The 22,210-nt window shown below is 44.1% G+C and overlaps 2 protein-coding genes across 2 annotated transcripts; both read left to right on the forward strand.

Annotated features, from left to right (window-relative positions):
* Positions 1–6,581: 6,581 nt before the first annotated feature.
* calm2a (calmodulin 2a (phosphorylase kinase, delta)) lies at positions 6,582–11,068 on the forward strand. Its single transcript, XM_070840553.1, has 6 exons — positions 6,582–6,674; positions 7,623–7,653; positions 9,094–9,237; positions 9,335–9,441; positions 9,532–9,667; positions 9,782–11,068. The coding sequence occupies exons 1-6, from the start codon at positions 6,672–6,674 to the stop codon at positions 9,808–9,810; spliced, it is 450 nt and encodes a 149-aa protein (XP_070696654.1). The 5' UTR covers positions 6,582–6,671; the 3' UTR covers positions 9,811–11,068.
* Positions 11,069–12,914: 1,846 nt separating this feature from the next.
* stpg4 (sperm-tail PG-rich repeat containing 4) lies at positions 12,915–20,291 on the forward strand. The gene is made up of 7 exons (XM_070841534.1): positions 12,915–12,944; positions 13,107–13,163; positions 14,453–14,707; positions 15,627–15,691; positions 16,033–16,078; positions 19,498–19,602; positions 20,107–20,291. The coding sequence occupies exons 1-7, from the start codon at positions 12,915–12,917 to the stop codon at positions 20,212–20,214; spliced, it is 666 nt and encodes a 221-aa protein (XP_070697635.1). The 3' UTR covers positions 20,215–20,291.
* Positions 20,292–22,210: the final 1,919 nt, after the last annotated feature.

Consider the following 22,210-nt stretch of genomic DNA (forward strand, 5'->3'; position numbering starts at 1 on the left):
CCGACCCTGCCCTGCACTACATGACCCACAGCAGCCCGCGGATCATAGACAGCATCACACCCAGGCAGCGCCTCAGATAGCACATACTAAAACCGCACGCACATACAGGCATAGGTGCAAATCGCTTACACTCACAAGCACACATACACTCGCACACAGAACTGCACAGGCTTACAAACACAATGCAAGCACTTTTGGAGCCACTTTATATGTTTTATAACTACAAGATGAATGACTCTTATTTATATGGTAACAAACAAGTCATTAAGCCTGAGTGACTTTTAAAGTCGATTATTCTCAATCCTTTCTGCTGAGAGATGGACCTGTCGAGTTTGAGCTGGAAGTTTTTTCGCCTGAACGACAGTTTACAGTCTGTCTGTTAGAGTCTGACCCAGCAGAACTCGACCACCTTCTTGGCTGGAGACAGTGATGAAAAGTAAACCACTGCAGTGGTCTTTGGCTTCCAGCTGATACCAGGCCAACTGCCTCTTTGATAGCAGCATTAGCATTTGCCAGAATGTCTGGCGTCAGGCTCCTGCCCTCTGTTCACAAGTATGGTCAGTGTCCAGTTTGTTACGGTTCCAAGTCCAAAATGTCCAGCAATGCATCGATATCTGGAAATTCAGAATCATTCTTAGTCAACTAAAACATAGTGGATACACTTTCATTAGGTGTCCCCGTTCTCTAACACTCACTCTCTAATCTCACTTTGGAATTACACTACATTATTGTTGATTGCTGGATTGTGTCCTAGTTAATTTAACACAGCAGAGAAATTCCGTGTTTCAGCTGTAAGCTGTCTTTTGTAAAGCTGGACTGTTGTTGAAAGTTATAAACTGATGTGTAAATATAATGTAAAGCAATAAAAGTGCCACTTTAGCAGCATTGTCTTGTGGTGAAATTATTTCAAGACCAAAACAGCGTTGTAGCAAACGTGTGACGTTACGAACAAATAAGATGGTGGTTTAAGATATGCTGTAACAAGAAGGTCCAGGTTTTAACTGGGTATTGATATTCAGCAAGACAGTTAATCCCAAACAACTCTGGGGATTTTCAGTATAGCCCATCCTGACCTCTGACCTCTGACCTCCCTTACGAGGAAAAACAACATCAGACCGTCATCTGTCTGTAAGCTCACACACGTCAAGCTGAAGTTGTGTAAAGATTTGGTATCTTCTACTAAATAAACAATTCTGCCCTTTTCAAATGTTATTAATAGTGTAAAAGTTCTCCATTAAAGTAAAAGTCAACATTGTGCCTACATATAAATAAGTATATAATTATCATAAGCAAAATAGATATAGAGATTTAGAAGCACTCATTATGCATGATATTATTGGACCTTTATTACTGATGCACTGACATTTAAGCAGACTTATAATGTTGTAGTTGGTAAAGATATAGCTACTTTTAATGACTTTATACCGTCTATTGGCTGTATTTGCACGTTTCTTTAAGAATTTTCACCATTTTGTGGCCCTGTCATCTAGAAGAGCCCCAAAGTCTAGCTTTAAGACTAAAGTATAGTTTAGACTATGCTCACACACTATAGTTCATGGTCCTAAATAAAGTTGTGTTTACAACAGCTTAATCCAGTCATGCTGTTGGGCATTTCAATATTCAATAATAACACAATATCTTCTAAAATTATCAATGTTTTCAAAGGAAAATCTTGATCTGTAAAGTCACAAATAACTACACTGTAGTGGATTATAAATTACAAGAAGGTGGAAGAAGCATTTAGATTATTTACTTCAGTAAAACTACCCCATTCAAACTTCATTAGTATTATAAGCATAATGTACTTTGAGTATCAAAAGTAAAAGTACTCACCGGCTCCTTTCAGTGTTACATTATTACATATTATTATTATTATTATTACATAAATATCTATGCATTAACATGTACACAGCATTAGCATGTTGTAGTCTGTACAGGTGAGGCTAATTTGAGCTACTCTATATGCTGTTGTATAGTTTAATGTATAAAAATGCATAAATCATGTGTTGATCATATGTTTTGTATCTGTTCATATGTTCAGAATAACTACTAACTCTGTAGATAAGTAGAAGTATAACAGCAACATAAAATTGAAATGCTAGTTACGTACAAGTGCCTCCAAATTGTACTTAAGTAACATACTAGGTTATTTCTAGAGGTTATTTTCACTTTATCTACAGAAATAAGTGCTCCTTATCACATCATTCCAGTTTTTGATTTGCCAGTTTCCTGCAATGTCTTCTCCAGCCACCAGGGGTCACAGTTGAGTCTCCACACGAGGCAGATCAATCCCATTTGTTTATGACTGTGGCTGAAGCAGAAACGCAGCACTCTCACAGCTCCAAACACACACACACACACACACACACATACACACATACACACACACACACGCACAGACGACTAGACACCTGCTCTGCAGCCTTCATCTGGAAGTGGCCACAGCATGCAGTGGAGCTCACTGCCCCCTGCAGAATGAGATCATCTGAGAGGGGTGCAGAGCGAGACAGCCCTGCAGGTCCCTGCCACCGCAGAGACAGACCTGGCCTCCACTACAGCTGGGGTCAAGGACGGGGCGCTGCTAAAACATTCTGCCCTTGTCACTTCCTTATTGTGGTTACACACTTAAGTACTTGTGCACACACTACCCCTGCATAACCTCTGCAGTGCCTCTCCATTCCACTGGTTTCAGTTTCTACAGGGTTGATTGAGGAAGTAAACTGAGATTATGCCTCAACACTACATACAGGATCTGAAGAGAAAAAAAATGTTTAATCCATCGCAAGTACGAGCTCCTGACACCTGTTCCAGACAAAAGCACAGCTAACAGTGAACAGCAGCCACTGAGGGTGAAGTCACCTTGGCGAGAGAGCCTTTCACTGCCACACTTCTGGAAGCTTCCAAGTAGCACTGTTTCATGTGCTGCTGAAGTCTGCAGTGTTTGAACTCCAGCTCCACACTGACTGCAGCAGACAACCTGGAGGCAAGCCAGTCAGGGAACGAGGGAGGAAGGGAGAGGGACAGAGTTAGACAGAGAGTCAGAGCGATAGAGAGAGAGAGAGAGAGAGAGAGGACAGGAGGGGAATGAAAAGTGAGAGAGCGAAGATCAACAGCAGGGATGCTATTTGACAGCCAGTAAGTGGTTTTGTCCCTCAGATCCCCTCAAATAAAACAACTGACATGTGCAGGTTTAGAGACGCTTGATGATCTTGTGCCCAGACCAACAAATAGAAACACGTTATGGGGATAGAAAACTAAGTGCATGCTTAACACTATATCCATTTCATCACAACATGATTGAAATAGGCAGGGAATAGCAGGCCCGACCAAATCCTCTTATCCGATTTGAGGCCATTAATCATTTCTGCCTCATGATGTAATTTTGGAAAACATGTCATTTCTCAGTAACAGGTAGGCCAGAATGCCGATGGAATTGGCGCCTGTGCGGCTAGCCCGTTGTTGGGCCTAATGCCCTTATTGCATGGCTGTAAAACCATTCACGCTCACTGGGAGTGGTTTGCTGTAGGCTGTTTACTTTGCCCATTGACTGGACCACAACCTTTGGCCAGTGTATGCTGGGAAACATTACTGGCAATCAGGAATTCTTCTCAGAGGCTCATCAGATGCAGCTGAAATTGCCTGTAGGTCATAAAAAATACATGCGTACATGAACGCACTCCTTCCCTGCCGTATTTACCATCAGTGCATGTACACAGAAGCATTTGCACCGAGGCATATAGGCTAATCTCACAAATACACACACAGATGCAGGCCTGCATGCGCACAGACATGCACGCTCACACAATGTAAAAGGTCTCTTCACTAATAGTAGCTTGACATGACGCACCAACAACTGCCATTCTCTCCCATGAAAGGTGATCCGCTCCCTTGGCATGGAACCAGCAGGTGCATTACAAAGCCGCATTCATTAATAATACCGTCCGCGTCTTTCAGTTACACAGGTAAACATCTTCTCATATTTGTCACCAGCGCTGTATCCCTCAAAGTCCTCACACACACCACTGAGGTATACAAAGAGAATGCTACTCTTTAAGCTGTTTGCTTGAAAGCTGCTTTATTTCAGAGCATGGTTGTGCAATAACACTGCACAGCTCTACCACATACTGTATCTCACGTGCCTGGTGCCAACCCGCCCCCACTGCCAAAAATCGAACTGACCCACATGGTAGGTTTTTCTGCAAAGGGAACAATGCTAACCGCTATCAGGGGGAGTGATGTTACAGGCCATTGGGAGGTGACATTAATGAAGATGGAGGGGTGACTTCAGCCCTGCCTCTGCTGAACTAAAGTGACCTTTGACCCCTGCGGCATGGAAATCAAAGCTGCCGTTTTATAGAAATGTTCCTGGTCGCTTGGGCTTGGTCCGATAAGGACTCATATTGTGAGGCAGTTACATATTCACAGAGCTGATAAGAGGAGGGGAAACATAATGGAAACAGCAGTGGTTGGAGTATGGTGTGTATATGCACACACGCACACACACACACACACACACACACACACACAGGCATTGATTAATCTGATTACAAAATAATACTACAGAGTTAACATAACACCTTACAAGCATAGTGCAAAAATAGCCCTGTAACGCACACTGTATTGTGCTCTTCTTTGGCTTCCATCATGGAGATTGGTTTCAGGTTTTATAGACCATTAACTCATGTCTCCCTGGGTTCCAATAGTCCCTATCCATATTAACTTCCGACCTAAAATCACCTTTGACCTGGAACAAGTCCTCTGAGACCCTGGGATCATTGAAGGGCATGTCATCAACCGGCCAAACAGCTGATTCTGCATATTGGATGAGCAGACTAGATGACTAGATAGAGAGCTATTCAGATTTTGAAATATTTATGACCCAACAATAAACCATTCTCTCTGAACAACTGTTTTACTGGAGCAATTCACCGTACGTGTTCCGGAATAATGTCTAATGCATTTGAATATCAACAGAAGCCCAGTTAAGTGTTCATGGCAACTACATAATAGTACCTGAGTTCACATTTTACAGGGTTTTCGAGGTAGCCTATTTTCGGAGAGGCAAAAGGTGATTCGTTCACACATGCTCCAGCTTATCTAGTTCTTGTGACGGGCCTTTGTGCCGTCACCTTTGGCATTACATAATCCGCGCAGTGACAAAAACCCTGTAGCAGAAAAACAGATTTAAATGAAAAGAATCCAATGTGCTCCAGATTAGGCAGGTTGGGAAAAAGCCTGGCTGATGCTAAAGCTGCTCAGTGGATCACATGGCACAGGCAGCATCACCTCTGCAAACAGCGCAGATGGAGATGGGAACCACTTCGGATGCACATTTCTTACATCTACATGTGAGAAACTGAGCTTTTCACAATCCCCGCTCTCTACGTGTAGTGTGACATCCGCGTCTAATAATAAGAGAGGCAGCAGAATTGGGAGGAAGGGGGGCTGTTTTGGGACGTGGAGATTCTAGTACATTCTCTGAGCGGTTCTTCAAAATCCTTCTCCTCGCGCATCCCCGTCCACCCTCCTCCTCAGCATCTGCCATGGGATCATGCCAGAGACAGGTGGTCACTGGGAGCAGTCAGGCATAAGCAGCCAGGTTATCAGATACTCCCATCCACACCAGCAGTACAATTAGACCTGAGAATCCACAGTCATCTGACAGCACCGCCTGCCACAGAGCCAGTCACACATCACACATCTGAGTGTGCATGCACACAGGCCGCACACACATTCGCAAACTATTACTTATTACTAACTATTACACCCATACACTTCAGCCTTGACACTGCATCTCATTATGCATTCAACTTGAAGTGATGAAGACTCGCACAGCAGACAGGAGGAACTTTACTCAAGAGCTGCACTGAACTCCATCACAGCCTGTGGTAACCTTGCATCAGTAATCTATTTTCTTTTTCTTCTTATAAAAAAAAAAAAAAAAAAAGCAAAAAAGCACGGGTATCAATATCCTGATGAAAACACAAGTAATGTCATCAGAAATGCAGCAATAGGAAATGCAGAAACTCGCATAAGCAGAAAGTGGGTCAGTAACACCCCAGTTACAAGTAACAAACCAAGCTCCTGGCGGCTAATAACTTATCAAAACTATCTCATTGGGCATCCCTGAAGATGATGGCCACATGTACACACACACTATGCAACAAGCTTGTCTGCTACGCCTGTGGCTCTGACTGGGATGTCTACGGACAGGATGCAGCGGCAGCGCAGACCATGGGAGTGACGCATTGCAGGTACAAACACACCAATCAGAGAGCGCGATTTCTTTCAGCTACGTCTTCTGCCCCATCACGGAGTAGCAGAAAGTATTCATACGCCGTTATGTAGACCATCGGCGATGCGCATTATAATTTATAACACGTACGTCGAAACGTTCGTGGCAGTCGTGCATGGGTATTGCAGTTGTTTTCAGATTTTTTTGTGCTGCTAATCACTTCTACAAATGTGCGTTTAGTTAACTAAGTAACTGAGGAAAAGGGAAGTTGGCGGAGTGATATTGGAAAGAGGAGGAGTTTGGGGCAGCCGTTAAAGGCGAGTCCAGTAGGCTCTTCCTCAGTGTGTTCATACCGAGTGTCAGTCCGCCGAGGCTTCCTGTTGGCTCTGGTCTCTAACGGATTTTGTCGTGAACCAGCCGCTACATCCACATCCAAATGGTAAGGAAAACAGAGTTATGTTTTCTCTCCAGTCTAGACTCGGTCGACAGTCCCTTAGCAGGCGTCGTTTTCTTTTTTTTTTTCAATGTGCGGAATTAATGTCAATAAAACGTAACGTCACCGGTGTGTGAGCTACAGCCGCTGCAGCGTTAACTACCGCAGTGGTGGTCGAATAAATGACAGCCTGCTCAATGCTAGGTAGTGCTAGCATGGTCTACAACACTAACGTTAGCTGAATTAATGCATTCATATCTCTGTGCCTAATGTTAGCGTATTACCTGCACTTGCCACAGTGCACCAGCGTTGCGTCCCCTAATAACAGGTCCAGCAGCATTCTAGGTAGTGTTGGGGTCGCTAAATTGTGATGGTGTCCGAATAATTGGCTTTTTGGACAAGTAATCATCCCATTAAGTGAAAGGCAGTGATGGAGAAGTAATGTGAGTATTTCCCAGCCGATGCCTCTCTGGTGACGACTGCTGTATTAGTCAGTCCTTGTGCTGAGAGGGTGCAGCGTTAGTCTGACTGAGCCGGCACATAACGGTAGCTAGCTAACTTTAGCTCTCCCTAGCTAACGTTTACCGCCAAATTGTATGCCATTCATTGTCCGGGGACAAAGAGCATTCAAATATAGGTAGATTTATCGTGTGAAGGCCACGTGTAGTCTGCCATTATATCCGCGTTTCCGCTTTCTTTCAACTTCAGTATTCAGATTCTCGGCCAAGCGGCACAAAATGCCTGTTGGTGTAGTTGTAATGTTACAACTACTGTAATAACGTGGCCATTGTTGCCACCGGAGTAATTACCATCTGTAGAAAGCTGTGGGAAATGGTTTGCCCCAACTCTGAGGCAATCCATGAAGAATTGGGATGACTAAAGTTGTTCTAGGGAGGGGAAAGTCGTTTTTTGCCATTTGGCATGCTATTAATTGCCTCATCTTGTGTTTTACAGGCTGATCAGCTTACAGAAGAGCAGATTGCTGGTAAGACATCGCTACACTGATCTACTACTTTCCTCATATTCTGCAAAGTGGCCTGCGTTATGGATCCTTGCAGTGGATTTATACTTTTGCCTTTTAAGGCATTCCACAGGGCAGCCTACTGGTCATAAAACAGGAATGAATGAAACGGCTGTTGCTTGCAGGCTGTGGCTTGCTGAAGGACTCCCTCATGGAAAACTTTGCATTTTCATGGTTGCCATATAATAAATGATGTAATCTGGAAGCTCTGTGTATTCTGGCGTGGCGTTGGCAGTCACCTTTTTTACATGCTGTGCATGATGTGTCCTTTGCTCTGGGTGTGTTCTCAGTAGGAGTGCTTCAAGAACAACTGCAGTAGCAACTTGGGCTTCGTAGACTGCTATCCTAAGATGAGACCTAGATGTTATCTAAATCATGCAGGAACTGGGTTATGTCTTGTAGCATTGCTGCCAGTATGTGCTCGGGGACGTTTTCTGCATTGCATGCAGTTGGTGTCTAAAATGTGGCACATTGATAGTGGTTTCACTGATTAAAATCTGCTGGGTTTTGTTGACTTGATTCAGTTTGGGGCTTATATTTCACAATATGCCGATCATAATCGTGCTGTATTTCATGGTGTCAGCTTTTAGTGGACAGACCCTTGCTTGATGATTTGCTGACATGCGGCAGTTTGTAGATTGTCGGCTTGTACAAACATGATGACGTGACTGTGCACTAGCGTGGTCTGTTGACTTGGGGGAAATTAACAGTAATTTAAAGCGACTGCAGTGATGTGGGGTTTTAATGGCCAGTACCAGAGGAGCTGGAGTCCCACCCCTTCCTGCAGTTGATGCAGACTGCAGGCCTCTCCTCACAACAAAAAGGGTGTGCCCTGTGTGTTTGACCCTGCAAATGGAAGGGCAGGTTGTAGTTTTTATGATGCTGACAAGCTGCTGTATGCCACTACACATTGCCCATTGGCCTCATCACGCTTGATGAGTGTGTCATCGTTCTTCATCCCTCACGGCTCCACCAAACCATACAGGCTGTCATTCTCTGATGTAGCCTGACTGCCCTGCTGCTTGGTCTCGTGGTCACTGTTCTTGTTTAGCCAAAAACGATTGCAGTTGGAACTGAAAACAGAAGGGCTCATCAGTATGCTGCAGCTAGTTTATAACTGAAACATGAGTGATATAATGCCCTTTTAAGCCTTGAGCTAATTCAGGGTTTGGGTCAATGTGATTGGCAGACTTCAGGATAAGGTGAAGCCTTTATGCAAGATGTGCTGACAGCATTTACATGGTTTTTAATCTAGAATTTTCTGTCTTGGCTTCAGTCTTCTGCAGTGTTTAAAGCAACTGTCTTGCCAGTTTTGCTGTACATATCTACATATTGGAATGACATGGTCTGCCTTACTAAAGAAGCCCAACCACTTTTTTTTTTCTTTTTTTTTTTTGCAACCAGAATTCAAGGAGGCATTTTCGCTCTTTGACAAGGATGGAGATGGCACCATCACCACCAAAGAGCTGGGAACAGTCATGCGCTCTCTGGGCCAGAACCCCACAGAGGCAGAGCTGCAGGACATGATCAATGAAGTGGACGCTGATGGTGAGAAGGCAATCTGGATTCACAAGCTACCAACCACACACATACTGTTGACATGCTGGACGGGAATCCCTCATCAATGTCTGGTATTTCCCTTCAGGAAATGGAACGATAGACTTCCCAGAGTTCCTGACCATGATGGCCAGGAAGATGAAGGACACAGACAGCGAGGAGGAGATCAGAGAAGCATTCCGTGTCTTTGACAAGGTAAATGCTGTCTGCACACATGTGTATGTAAAGCAGGTGTTTTTTTTTTTTTAAGCTTAAAACTAGCTCACTGACTAATATCACTTTCAGGATGGCAATGGATACATCAGTGCTGCTGAGCTGCGCCATGTGATGACAAACCTTGGGGAGAAGCTGACTGATGAAGAAGTGGACGAGATGATCAGAGAAGCAGACATTGACGGAGATGGACAGGTCAACTATGAAGGTTGGTAGATGGTTTTTTGTTTTTTTTCTTCTTAAACATTTGTAACCTGCCTGGATCACTCTTTGGATACCATGTCACACCATTTGTTTGTTTTTTCTCCCCTCTTCCCTGCAGAGTTCGTACAAATGATGACGGCGAAGTGAAGGCCTTGTACAGATTTCGTATATAAATAATTTGCCTTTTTTTCTTTGTGTAATTTATCTGTAAAATCTTAATAGCCCCTCTTCGTCCCTGCCCCTTCTGCTGTCCAAAGGAACTGCATGTAAACTGCATAGGCTCTTGTCCCCATGTCCCTTTCTTTTGCTGTCATGGTGTTTTGGAGTGACAGAACGACCAGATGCCTGTGGAGGCCCCTGGGAGCCGGAGAACTTCGAATCTTCCCGTCTTGTATGCTCGGGGCCCCTCCACGCATGGCGTCATTGGAAACCTGTCAGCTGGTTGTCACTTGGTAACACTGTTGGCATGGAAACAATGTAGAGGAGTTTAACTCTGCATGGACTATGGACAAAGTATATATGGAAATCTCTCAGCATTGCACTACTGCAAAAAAATGACACGGGTGTATCTCCTAGGTACTCGTACAAACTCTTTTTGTATCTGCTGTTCTATATACCAGACAACGACTAATCTTACCATGCTTTTTAATGTTTTACTCACTACTTTTACTTTTCTTTCTTTTCTTTTTTTTTTTAATGGCCTCTGGTCATGCCTCAAATAATCCATTCCAAGTTGTATATTTTTGTTTTCCAATAAAATTTACAATCTACCCGGATTTGAAAATTGTCTTGTTTTCTCAGTTATAATGGATCCTTGAGTTTGTATACCCTGTAATAATTCCCATTTTTGTATCAACGACAGGATGCTCCGTTTTGATAGGCTTTTTTTTTTTTTTTTTTTTTCTCTCTCTTGTTGCTTAGATCACACATGAAATGTTTACCATTTTAAATTTAAAGTGTCCCCTGTTAATTCCCCAAAGCACTGAGGAGCATCAGCCAATGCCTCTTAATGTTCAGATAAGCTCAGATCAAATCTGTATTGTCATGAAAATAAAAGCACTGAGTGGGATCAAAGGCTTTTATTTTGAAGTGCACACAATGGTACTCGACATTGGATTAGCCTTCTACTGTCCAGCTCCCCTCCTGACTACATCAGCAATGTGTTGTCTGCTACTGTTGGCACAGCACCATGTAGAAGCTGCCTCATGTCTTATTTGGCATTTGCCCCCAGTGATGAGCTGCAGGTGATTGAGCATACATCAGAACCTATGGTGTAAATAGAGGTGTACCTGTTTTTTGTTTTATTTTTTGTTAATTTCTGATTGAGTTTGTTACAGTAGCTTGCAGAGATACTAAGTTTGTTATTTTGATGAATGACAAAATAAAGCTCTATTGTGGACCTCTGTGCTGCCTCCTGTGTGAATTTTATGTAAGCTGCTGTCAGTTAGTGCCCTCGGTGCTCTGCAGTGGTTGGACTAACATGTTTGTAATGTTAAACTGGAGAAAAAAATCCTCTCTGATGGTCTTGACAGTCTGCTGGGAGTATTAAGTGCTGTTGTTTGTGGCTTGGTCAGTCATGCATATTTTTTACTAGTCCCTATAGATGAACATTTAAACATTTAGAGCATCACAAAAGCACTTAACGAACATCTTGCACACAATAAAGGAGTATGACGTAAAGACGTAACTCACTTAGGTTCCCTGAATTTGATTTTCCTTAATCTTTGTGTGTGTGTAGCTACAAATTAGTGGCTTATCCCTTTTCAGAGTCTGCAGAGGAACAACTTCAGTTCCAAGACAGAGAAAAAAGGAACACCACAACCCACAGCAATGTCAGGTGTGAATCGATGACACGAGTGGCTCTCATCTCGTCAAAACCAATTATCACAGGACCTAAAAAAACTAGCAGTTGAAGTGCCATCGCAGTGTACTTACAAAAAGCTGTTAATTACACAGCACATGTTACACTAGTCTCAGCCCTCCTCTGCATTCATGCACTGTCCACATAGGAGAAGACTGTGTACCATCAGCTGCTATGATGAAAGGGAGACGTGCAGTACAACCCCAGCTCCATACCTGCCTGTGTGTGTGTGTGTGTGTGTGTCATGTATTACTCATGTTGTAGGGACGTACATCTGTCACACTGTGGGGACTCTCCTTCCTTTTGGGGACTAAATGCAACTCCCCAGAAAGTAAATCATAAAATTTGAGGCTTGGTTTAAGCTCAGGGTTAACATACGTCTTTAGGAAGTCGATGTAAGTCCATGTAGTGTCCTCTGAAGTGATGGAAACATGACTGTGTGTGTCAGGTCACATGAGACTTCCTTGACAAACAGTGTAAACATGAATTCTTGGCTCCTTCCAACCATGTGTTCCTCGTCGCCTAGCAACGGGGCTAAATGTTGGGCTTTTGCTCCCTGAGCAAGATTTTCACTTAAGGAGGAGCTCCTGCCGTACTTAGAAAGAGACAGAGAGAGATAGTGTGTGTGTGTGTGTGTGTGTGTGTGTGCCAAAAGAGGTAAGATACTGAAAACTTCAGACACAAAGAAGAGGGATAGTTTAAAAGAAATTCTCAGTGAAATCCAAAACCTGTGGTGCTCCTCAGCTGCCTCATTTCAAGAACCTGCTCTTCCTAAATACACACAGCTACACTCGTGTCTACACTGTAGGGGACAACAGGGCTCAGAAGAAGATGGATGATCCAAATTGTGTTTCATCTTCAACAGAGAGAAAGTTGCATACTTGCTAATTGCTTCTTTTACTGGACCCACGGTGGTCCTCAGACCCTCGTTTGGAAACCAGTGCTTCCCTCCAGACATTTGGAAGAATAAGGCATCTAGTCCTGCTTTGTCTTGTACTTGATTGGCACTGAAATGGCAACTTGTACCCTGCACATTGTGATCAATATCAGTGTCCCTCCAACTATCACATGATGTTGGATGATGATGATGATGATGATGATGAGGAGGACTAGCTAACTAACTGCAGCATGTGCAGTGTGCCCCTCGCTGCTCGGCTTGCCATTGTGTCTTACTTTTAGTCAAACTAGTCGGTGAGTCTAAATTTAGCCGTCCACCAGGCCAGCTTGTTGAAAAATTGATCGATAGTGGAGCCGCTGCTATAGTAACAGTCGCAGTTTTAATGGTGGTCAGGTGTCACCGGATCTCCAGTCAAGCAGATAGCAAACGACAATGAGCACGGCGACGGATACGTCCACATGGAAAAACAAAGCCGTCTCTAAAGGCAGTGACATGTCCAGGGGTGGTAACAGAGCAGATAAGGTAAGGCTCCTTAAAGCCCTCATAACTGGCTCACTGTGTGCTAATGAGGAGAAGCAGCAGATGATACACGCACAGATGCATCAACACATTGTTGGCATAGCAGTGTCATCATAGCAGGAACAATCTACTGTGTCTTGGCTTGTATCCTCTTCTTATCCGCAGGGTGATGACAGGGTGGACCCGCGTGGCCGGGGGGGCTGGTGGCTGGGAACACTGAAAGTAGGTGTCATGCTGCACTATGGCTTCATAGCCCGTCTTCAGAGGAGAGGCTGCCTCAGTGCATCGGCCTGTGTGACACTCGCCACCGGGCCGTCGGTTAAAAGAGGCTCATTAGCTCACGTTGATAAAGTAGATTTTCAGTTAATGGCTTTTATTGCACAGCTCTATCTCTTTGTCTGTGTGCAAAGTGTGCTGCCTGGCCAGAAACACACTCCAACACTTACACTACACTGAGTCCAGTTCCCAAGTGCCTTGCAGTGCATTGGTGGTCATAATTCACAGACCTAATTAATTATCAGTTTATCTTAATGTGATCCAGGCTCTCAGGCTCCATTGTTAGTCAGCAGGCGAACAAAAGGCCAGGTGGCTTCACAATTATTCTTTATCGATGAACAGCAAACATAGCTGCTAATACACACAAGCTCTGTCTGTACAAACAGGTATTTTATTATGGGATGAGTTTAAATTATTGGACCATCGTGAAGAGATTCAGCCACAATATTACTTCTTCTTGTGGTCTTCTTCTTCCAAAGTTCTTCAAAAAAGTCAGTTAAATAGAAATATAAAGATTATAACAAATACGTAATAAGTAATAAAAATGAACTGTGAGATAAATGTACTTTCATAAAGAGAGTTTAGTACCTATGCAAGTGTTCCAGCCGCCTGAGCTGAAATAGGCTCTTGGAGAAACAGCCCAGTTATGGCTCTAATAAGCTAACAGTGTAAAGTGTCTGTCAGAGCAGGGAACTCCTGCAGCTACCAGGGGGTTCATGGGAATATTATATCTTTTATATCTCATCTAATTGAATTAATAATGAAATATAAGAAAAAAATGAAAAACCAAATAATAACTACATCCTTTATACTGAATCAGCTGCAACCTGAGTGCATGAGAAGTAGTTAGTAAGTAAACGTAAAAGTCTAAACAGCTAAAAAGAATGTATAAATGGCTAACAATAATGAATTTACAGTTGAAATAGCCTAAAGTAATGCTAAAGTCATGAATAAATGGTTGAACTATCTAGTGTCTGCCAGCAGGACAGTTTCTGACAGTGAAGAGTCAGACAGGAGGCGGTGGACAGAGGTGCAGGTGTGACGTGTGTGGCTGTAATTGGATGAGAAAACACTGTTAGTAGTGTTGAATGACATCCAGTTTATGGTGAATTCATTGATAAAATCGATGAAGAGGTGCTGAGTTCATCTGACAGAGCTGCGAATGGAAATAGAATGAGAGCACAAAGCCACCTGTGACACATCCCCTAAACTCCTCTCGTCTCGCCCTCCTCCAGGACACACCCATCCCGGGTCTCTATCACGTCCGTGACTTCATCGAAGAGGCTGAACTGAACCCAGTGAGGAAGACCTACGGGTTCAAGGGCGTGGGCAGAAAGGGCCACACTCTGGGCGTACGTAAGGGGGATCTGCTTCTGCCCGGGGCCTACAGCTACAGAGACTCCATCCAGGAGCTCCTGACACGCCGGGCGTCCTACTCTTTCAAAAACTGTCCACGACCCGACACCGTCACCCTGGGCATCAGGGACAAGGTGGAGAGCAGACATATACAACTGGCCCCATATTAAAGGAATAGTTCACCGTTTTGATAAGTAAACTTATTTGCTTGCTTGAGAGTTAGAGATGAACATAGACGAGACACATGCTGGTGGTTTCGTACTATTCCACTGATTGAGAGTTGGCTGCTGTTGTTCACACATAACTCACCCACAAATTTCCATTTTGAAACTTCTATTTGAGTGCAGATGAAACCAGGAGTCTTTATTCTAAGCTAGACTAATGACCTCCTGAGCCCAGCTCCATACTTAACATACGGCTGTGAGAGTGGTATCGATCTTTTCATTTCGGTCTTTGGGGGGAAAAAAACAAATAAGCACACATCCTATATCCTATAATGCTGTGTTCCCCAATTCCCATTGCCCTGCCGGTTTTAGACGTTTCCCTGTTCAGCTCAGTATTTCCACATGTTATACATCCCATACTGTAATGCCTCAATTTAAAGATTTTTCCCCAAATCTTAAACATTTACCTCCTTTGTTTGTTGTTAGCTGAAGGTGAAAAGTGGGTGCAGTCTTACTATTTGTTTAGTAACTGTACTGTAACACACTATAACGATTTATTAGGTTACTGGTAAAAAGCTAGTAGTTATTATGAGAGGGAGCTGAAGTCATTCCTTTACACCAGCCCGATTCAAATATGTGTCTCCTCAGTTAGTATTTCTGAATTGTTCTGTTTTGATGCTCGGCAGCGGCGTCGACACATCATCACAGCACTTTGCTTAAAAGTACTGCAGGTGCTCTTCAAAATGCACCTGCAGCAGACAAACTGACAACAGAGGACGTGTTGGAAACAGAAGCCAGCTGTTGGCAACGTAACACAAAAAAGCAAAGTCACAGCGATACTGTCGTACGTATTTTAACACTTCTTTATCTTTTTTTTTCCCCGTGCCAGCATATAAACACTTCGCCGTGTGACTACGATGTGACAGCGAAGCCAGTGGAGAAGATTCCCTGCAAGTAAGCACTCGACAAACAGCCTCTCTTTAACTCTCAGATCACAGCCGAGCAGACAGCCCATGAATCATCCCTTGATCGCTGAGGCCCTTCCTCTTCATACAACTTCTCCTTCCCTCTCTCATCTTCTAGCAGCACAAAGATGGAGGAGCAATCACCAACCAGCTCTCTCATTTTCCCTGCCTCTGATCACGCACGGCCTTATTCTTTTCTTCTCTCGCTCTTCCCCTCACTGTTCTCCACTCTGCTCTTTGTTTTGTTTTTTTATTTGACAGCCAACCCCCCTACCACCACCACCACCACCACCACCACCACCCCCTCTCCCTTCTCTCCTCTTCTTGCAGGCATGTGATGTTTCGGTCGACCGTGCAGCGGCTCAGCTTTCCACCTGTAAGTATCCAGTCACCAAGACTAGTTATTAGGACCATGCAGTCTTTCCATTGCCCACAAAAAGCCTTCATTACAATACACTTTCAATGGGTTTTGATTACAAGCTATGACCTAATGTGTATCTGGTATGTGCTGTACAGGAGCTAGTTATGACAACCACAAGGGTCAAAGAAAACCGATCCCACAGGGTGTCCGATTGTATCATTTGCCCCATTTGAGGGCCTGTTATGGCGCAGTATTAGCTGACCAGTCAGCTTTGGTTCATATTGCAGAGTGTTGCAGCCTTAGCCGTCTCTCCATGCTGGTAGCTGATGGATATTTGAGCCGTGCTGGCAGCTGCTGGGTGTTGACAGAGAAGGAAAGGCGCTAAGAAATCCCGAGGGTGTTATTAATGTAGACTTGGGAGCAGTTTTCTGCTGTTAGTGGTGTCACAGGGACTCCACGACAAGCTTATTGTCAAAGGTTAAGCAGCTACACAAATCCTGCAGGGAAGTTAACTGAAAGTGCGGACCGCTGGGACGGCTGACCTGACGGAGGTGGACAGACAAAAATTGAACTGCCTTAATGGTTTATACTGGGAGCTCTCGGTCCATCCTAAGACAGGAGATACAAATTCCACATTTCTGTGAGCCCTGCCTCTTCGCCCAGAATAAAATGAAATGAAAGAGCTCCGGCGAGCTGAGGATGTTTGGGAACACAACAAAAAAGATATGTATTCTCTTTTTCTTGATTTGACTTAATTTCTCCATCCTGGGGCCACTGTGTGTCCTAGATTTACATGTTGTGCTTTTTTGCAATATCGAATGCACGTGCTGCTCAGAAGGAACAAATCCTCCCTTGAGATTCAAGCCTGATTGAATTAAAGTCATAATCCCAGACATTTTCATATGAATAAATGTCCTCCTCTCTATTGCAGTAGTGCAGAAGTGATTCAGCCTTTAACTACTGCATGAAAAGTTGCTGATCGAAACACCTGCTGCCTGGTTGTCTCTGTGGGCCACACTGGCAGCACGGCTCGATGGATGGTCGACCACTGTGGTCCAAAGTGAAGTATCTTCACAACAACATTTCATTGTAATGAATTAAATAGGTGGTTCAGAAGTTTCGTTCAGAAATTCATGATCCCCAGAGGATGAATCCTACCGACTAACCTCTCAACAAATATTGGATCATGCGCCATGAAATGTAATACAGACATTCATGATCGCCACAGGATGAACTGCAATAATATGCCCTGACTTTTCATCTACTGCCGCTTCTGCTGAAAAGTTTGATTTGCACGCGACTTTGTACGACGAATTAGTGCTAATTTGCAAATATTAGATAACGAACTAGACTAAAATAGAGATTGTGATGATTATCATACCTGGAATCATGAAAATCCAGAATAGGTTTTATGTAAAAATATACAATTAGACCAGCACATATGGGAACAACATCTTGCGACAAGTCACCTCCCCTTTTATGGGGGAAAAACAAACAACATTGGCCATAGAGTTTGATTAGACTGAAATAATGGTAGAAAACCAACAGACAACCACCAGAATTAAAATCGTTCATAAGTGACCCAAATACACCGAGTAAATATACATCCACTCTGTCTGCCAATGAAAGAGCAGGAGACACTGACAAGATTAATTTGATCCATCTGGAGTCATGTCCCTTCAGTCTCCGAGCATCAAGCTGGTGCAATAACCCTACTCACTGGCCACAGCTGTTTTTACCTTATTAAGTCTACAGGTAAGCAAATTAAGCAAATTACCTGTGAAATATTCTACTTGAGGCTGTGCCAAAAAACATGATGGCTTCCAATTGATTTAGGGGGTGCTGTGAGGCAGGGTCTTGGGTGCACCAGTCTAAAACAGGTCAAAGTTTCTGAGCTTCACAGACATTCACAGCATGTGCCAGTTACCTATTCCACACAGGAGAACGTTTCCAACGTGCTGTGCCACAGTGTGAAAGTAGGCCAGGTGCTTTGGCTCAAACACACTCACACACACACACACACACACACACACACACACACACACACACACACACGTGTCAGAGAGTTCCACCACTGTCCACTGGCTCCTGTGAAATACACCTGCATTAGCGCCTCTGGGAGCATCGGGCGAGCGCGCGAGGGCCCAGCAGGCCAGTTGCGGAGGATCAAGTGAACTGGCAACTGGGATCAAATGGCATGTAATGGTAGCAGCGATCCCTCCAAGGAGCAGAGGAGAGGAAAAGACACCTTCCTGTCTCCCTCTGTCAGAATCAGAGAGCAGCTGAAAATGAAAGGCTGGTCCTGTGTTCAGGGACAGGGAGACAGTTTTATGTCTGAGGAGGAGGGCGGAGGGGGGTGATGCTATTTCTGCATGGCACGCCGCTGGTGATGACCAGTATGTGTGTTAGTGGGTAAGAGGAAAGGAGAAGTGAAAGGCAAGGAGAGAGAGAGAGAGAGAGAGAGAGAGAGAGAGGGTGACTTTTGACAGAGAATAACCCTAAACACAGATCACATAGGTGGAAACACAAAGGGGAGTCAAATGATATGTCTCAGGGGGTCACATGAACATGTGTATGAGGCCCTAAAATAAATCTGGTTTATATTGTTAGTGTAACCTTCAGATGACTTGAGGATCAGCACGGTAAAACTATCTGTGCGCCCATAAAACTGTTAGAGGTCATGATGCAGGCGAAACCACAAAATGATGTTACTTGACCTCAGATGACACCATAAATATTAAGGTCCACCTTCTCTTGTGGTACAGAGCCCTGTTCTCCAAAGGTGCTTCTGCTAATCCAGGATAACATGACAACATGAGCTAAATGACAACAAGACATCTGCTCGTATTTAGCTGTTTCTCTCTGTGTCTTTAAGGGAACTGCTACAATATAATGTTGACGTATGTTCAGGTGGCCAAAATACACAAGAAAACATTTCTGTGACAAGTTTCTTACGTGACCACTGGGAAGAAACCATATTTGTCATCACATGCTAATGATTACATCAACCCCCCAGGAAGAGCGCCAGGCTTTGATGCAAATTTGACATAGCAGCCAAACCGTGGGATGACAATAATGGTGTCCGTCACGTGCTGCTATTGTGAAAGAGACACCTATAAATCAGCGGATACATTTTTTTGAAAGTCACCACCCCCCCACAAAGTGACTCGTTTCACCATCAGAATTAGAGGGTCTAGAAGGGCCGTATGATTAAACCGTTTTATTCCCGTTCATTATAGCAAAGGGCTAACAGGGAGCCGGCTCGGCAGACCTGTGGGGAGGGAAATGCTCATGGATCATTGCTGCCGTTCAAAGTCCAAACAAAGTGTTAGATACAACACAGTCGTTGTGTTCCTTTTCCCACAATGACAGACAGTTGACTTAGTGAATAAGAATACTTAAGTTTAGCATTGAGTTCCCTCTTTTGTCTCTAGAAGGAGGGCCCTGCTCCATGCAACTATAATCCACAGACCAGACCAGCTGGAGGCATCACTTCCTGCTTCAAATCCACATTGCCACGGCTCCACCATGTGCACTCAGTGAGTCCGCTGCTTCACAGTCAGCTACGCCTGCGCACGTCCAGTGCTACATCAGTAGTGGTGTAGATGGTCTGTACAGTTCTACATCTCCTCAGCTGCTTTATGGCAGTTAAATACTTCACGAACGAGTAAAAGTGCAATGCATTAATGCACTGGCCGACGATCCTCACTAATACGGGAATGATCTTATCATGGTTTTGATTCATCAAAGTAAGTCCTGTAGGTAAAATGGAGCATGACATCATTACATAACAGGATGCAGCAAATAAAACATATCTCATACAGATAAGAATGGAGCACAGATAAGCAGCTATCCAAAGGAACATTTCTAAACAACATGTGAGAGAGAGAGAGAGAGAGAGAGAGAGAGAGAGAGAGAGAGAGAGAGAGAGAGAGAGGCTTTTGCTCTTTTTTTTGTATTTCAAAGTGGTGACATAAAGAAACTATTTGTGTGTGTGTGTGTGTGTGTGTGTGTGTGTGTGTGTGTGTGTGTGTGTTCCACAGAAGACTCCAGGACCAGGGGCCTACGAACCTCACTGGAAGTTGGGCGACCGCCTGCACCCAGAGGCCATAGACCCTTCATTCAGCCTCTTCTTCCGCAATATTGTCTAGTGTGAACTTTATTTCCCACAATGCCTCGATCCCACCACCGTCCCCTCATCCTGTCAGCTTCCTGGACGATCGCACACGACCCTTCGTCCCGTATTAATGAAATAAAGGCAAAATCTTGAATGTGCAAGAGAAAGAATAATTCCAGTCTCTTATTACTTGGACCAGTGTTTATCTGCATATCGTCGGGGGATTTTGTGTTCTGCCGTCGACATAATAAGCTACATTCGTTGTGCTCAAATCGCTTTAGAGACGCCGGCCAGGGAAGCAGAATGATCTTATCTGCAACAAAGGGTACTTCATTCCACTTAGCTACATGTTCCCGGTATTGCTCTCTCCCTTCGTCTCTCCTCTCTCCTGCTCTCGCTCCTCTTCCCCTCTGTGTCGGCAGTCAGGCTGCTTTGCCTTCCTACTATCTCTGCCCTGCGATGCACTCAGGAGGAGGAATGCTGCTCAGCCATGCGTCACATGCACATAGCTTAGTGTGGCATGCTGCACCCTCAGATAACACATTCAGAATTAGGGGCCAAGGCAGTGGCACACAATAAAACAGCTATTCTTATCGCTACCTACTCCGCATACTTCTTCTTTCGACGAACCAAACAAACACGGCCAGTAATGACGGGACACAGAGAGCAGCAGCGATAGGGATCGCCTCAGCATGGAGCATAATGGTGGTGTACATTACAGTGCAACAGGGGATAGGAAACCAAAATAATAACACATTGAAGGGCTTTTTTTATTAGAGTGATCTTGGACAGTGGCTGTTTTATAATTTATTTATTCAGAGAAGGGTTTTGCTGAGCGTGCATGCACTTTGTCAGCACTGCTTCATATTCACAGAGTTAAGAGCAGCAGAGTTTTGTGCCGCGGCCAGTTAGACAGTTGCTGAGGGAGTGGAGAGTTATATTCATCCACTCTGCCCACCCAGATCCTGTTATCAGGTCCAAGGATGATTAAAGCTCTCTTTCTTAGGGCTTTATTTCAGTGATGTATTGATTTTGGGGGAAATAATAATCACCCATACCAACAAATAACAGTCTGGACATAATAATATGGTCGCTTCACTGAATCTCTGTCACATGACCACAAACATGGCCTCTTCTTCTTCACTGGATGTGTATTAAAGCTGTACTCATCAACGGTGTGATATCAACAGTGGCTCAAATGACTTTATGTAACGTGACAGGTGTGATCGCTGAGGACTGGAGCTTCCCTCCAGTACTCTCAGCTCATTGTTGTGGTTTTTCCTCCTGCAACTTGTTGCTGTGATGTTTCTGTTCAGCCTCCCTGCTCTCATTAGCTTTGTTTCAAGTTGCTCTGGCTGCTTTATTTGCTCAGGCAGATACATCTGGCTATCATCCCGGTTCAAAATGATTTCCGGTGTACCTGCCCGTGGTTGGGCAAATTACAACCGTTTATCTGATATGAGGCAGTTTTGATGCTAAACGATGTGCCATTGAGGCCTTTTCATAAACAACCAAGATGGCTGCTGCTGATTTGGAACGTTTTGTAGAATCTGCTATCACGGCAGTATTCAATGACCTGGTGGGTATATTTGTAACATTTCCTTGCTCTGGTTGGTTGTAGGTCTATCCAACTGTATCCAGAGGTGTTTTGATCTGCAGCATTTTGATAACGCAGGTTGAAAATGAATGAAGAGCTTCCAGACGAATTCGCAGTAGCAGATTGGTGTCTAGGAGAACATTTTTATCATTTTGGACAGACTGTAGACATCTGAGAGATGACAAAAATACCTTTACCCTGTGGTTCGAGTTATGAAAACCATGTGACAGAATCATAGTGACATCACTGTGTCAAACCTCCCCCACTTGTGGGTCGACACTCGGGGTCAGCTGACAGGAGCTGGTTGCTCAAGGGCACTTGAGCGGGCTAGATTACCAGTAGAGGTTTATTTCAATAATGATTTGCAAGTGATGAGTGGTTTATGGAACATGTGGGAGATTGTACTAAATGAGGCATTGGCTTGACTCCTTTG

The sequence above is a fragment of the Pempheris klunzingeri genome, chromosome 12 (genome assembly GCF_042242105.1).
Source record: "Pempheris klunzingeri isolate RE-2024b chromosome 12, fPemKlu1.hap1, whole genome shotgun sequence".
NCBI classification, from domain to species: Eukaryota; Metazoa; Chordata; class Actinopteri; order Acropomatiformes; family Pempheridae; genus Pempheris; species Pempheris klunzingeri.

Coding starts and splice junctions, on each gene's coding strand:
- calm2a (XM_070840553.1), top strand. Junction 9,238..9,334: donor CAATGAAGTGGACGCTGATG/GTGAGAAGGCAA, acceptor ATTTCCCTTCAG/GAAATGGAACGATAGACTTC. Junction 9,442..9,531: donor CATTCCGTGTCTTTGACAAG/GTAAATGCTGTC, acceptor TATCACTTTCAG/GATGGCAATGGATACATCAG.
- stpg4 (XM_070841534.1), top strand. CDS start 12,915: ATGTCCAGGGGTGGTAACAGAGCAGATAAG. Junction 13,164..14,452: donor GGTGGCTGGGAACACTGAAA/GTAGGTGTCATG, acceptor GCCCTCCTCCAG/GACACACCCATCCCGGGTCT. Junction 14,708..15,626: donor CCCTGGGCATCAGGGACAAG/GTGGAGAGCAGA, acceptor TCCCCGTGCCAG/CATATAAACACTTCGCCGTG.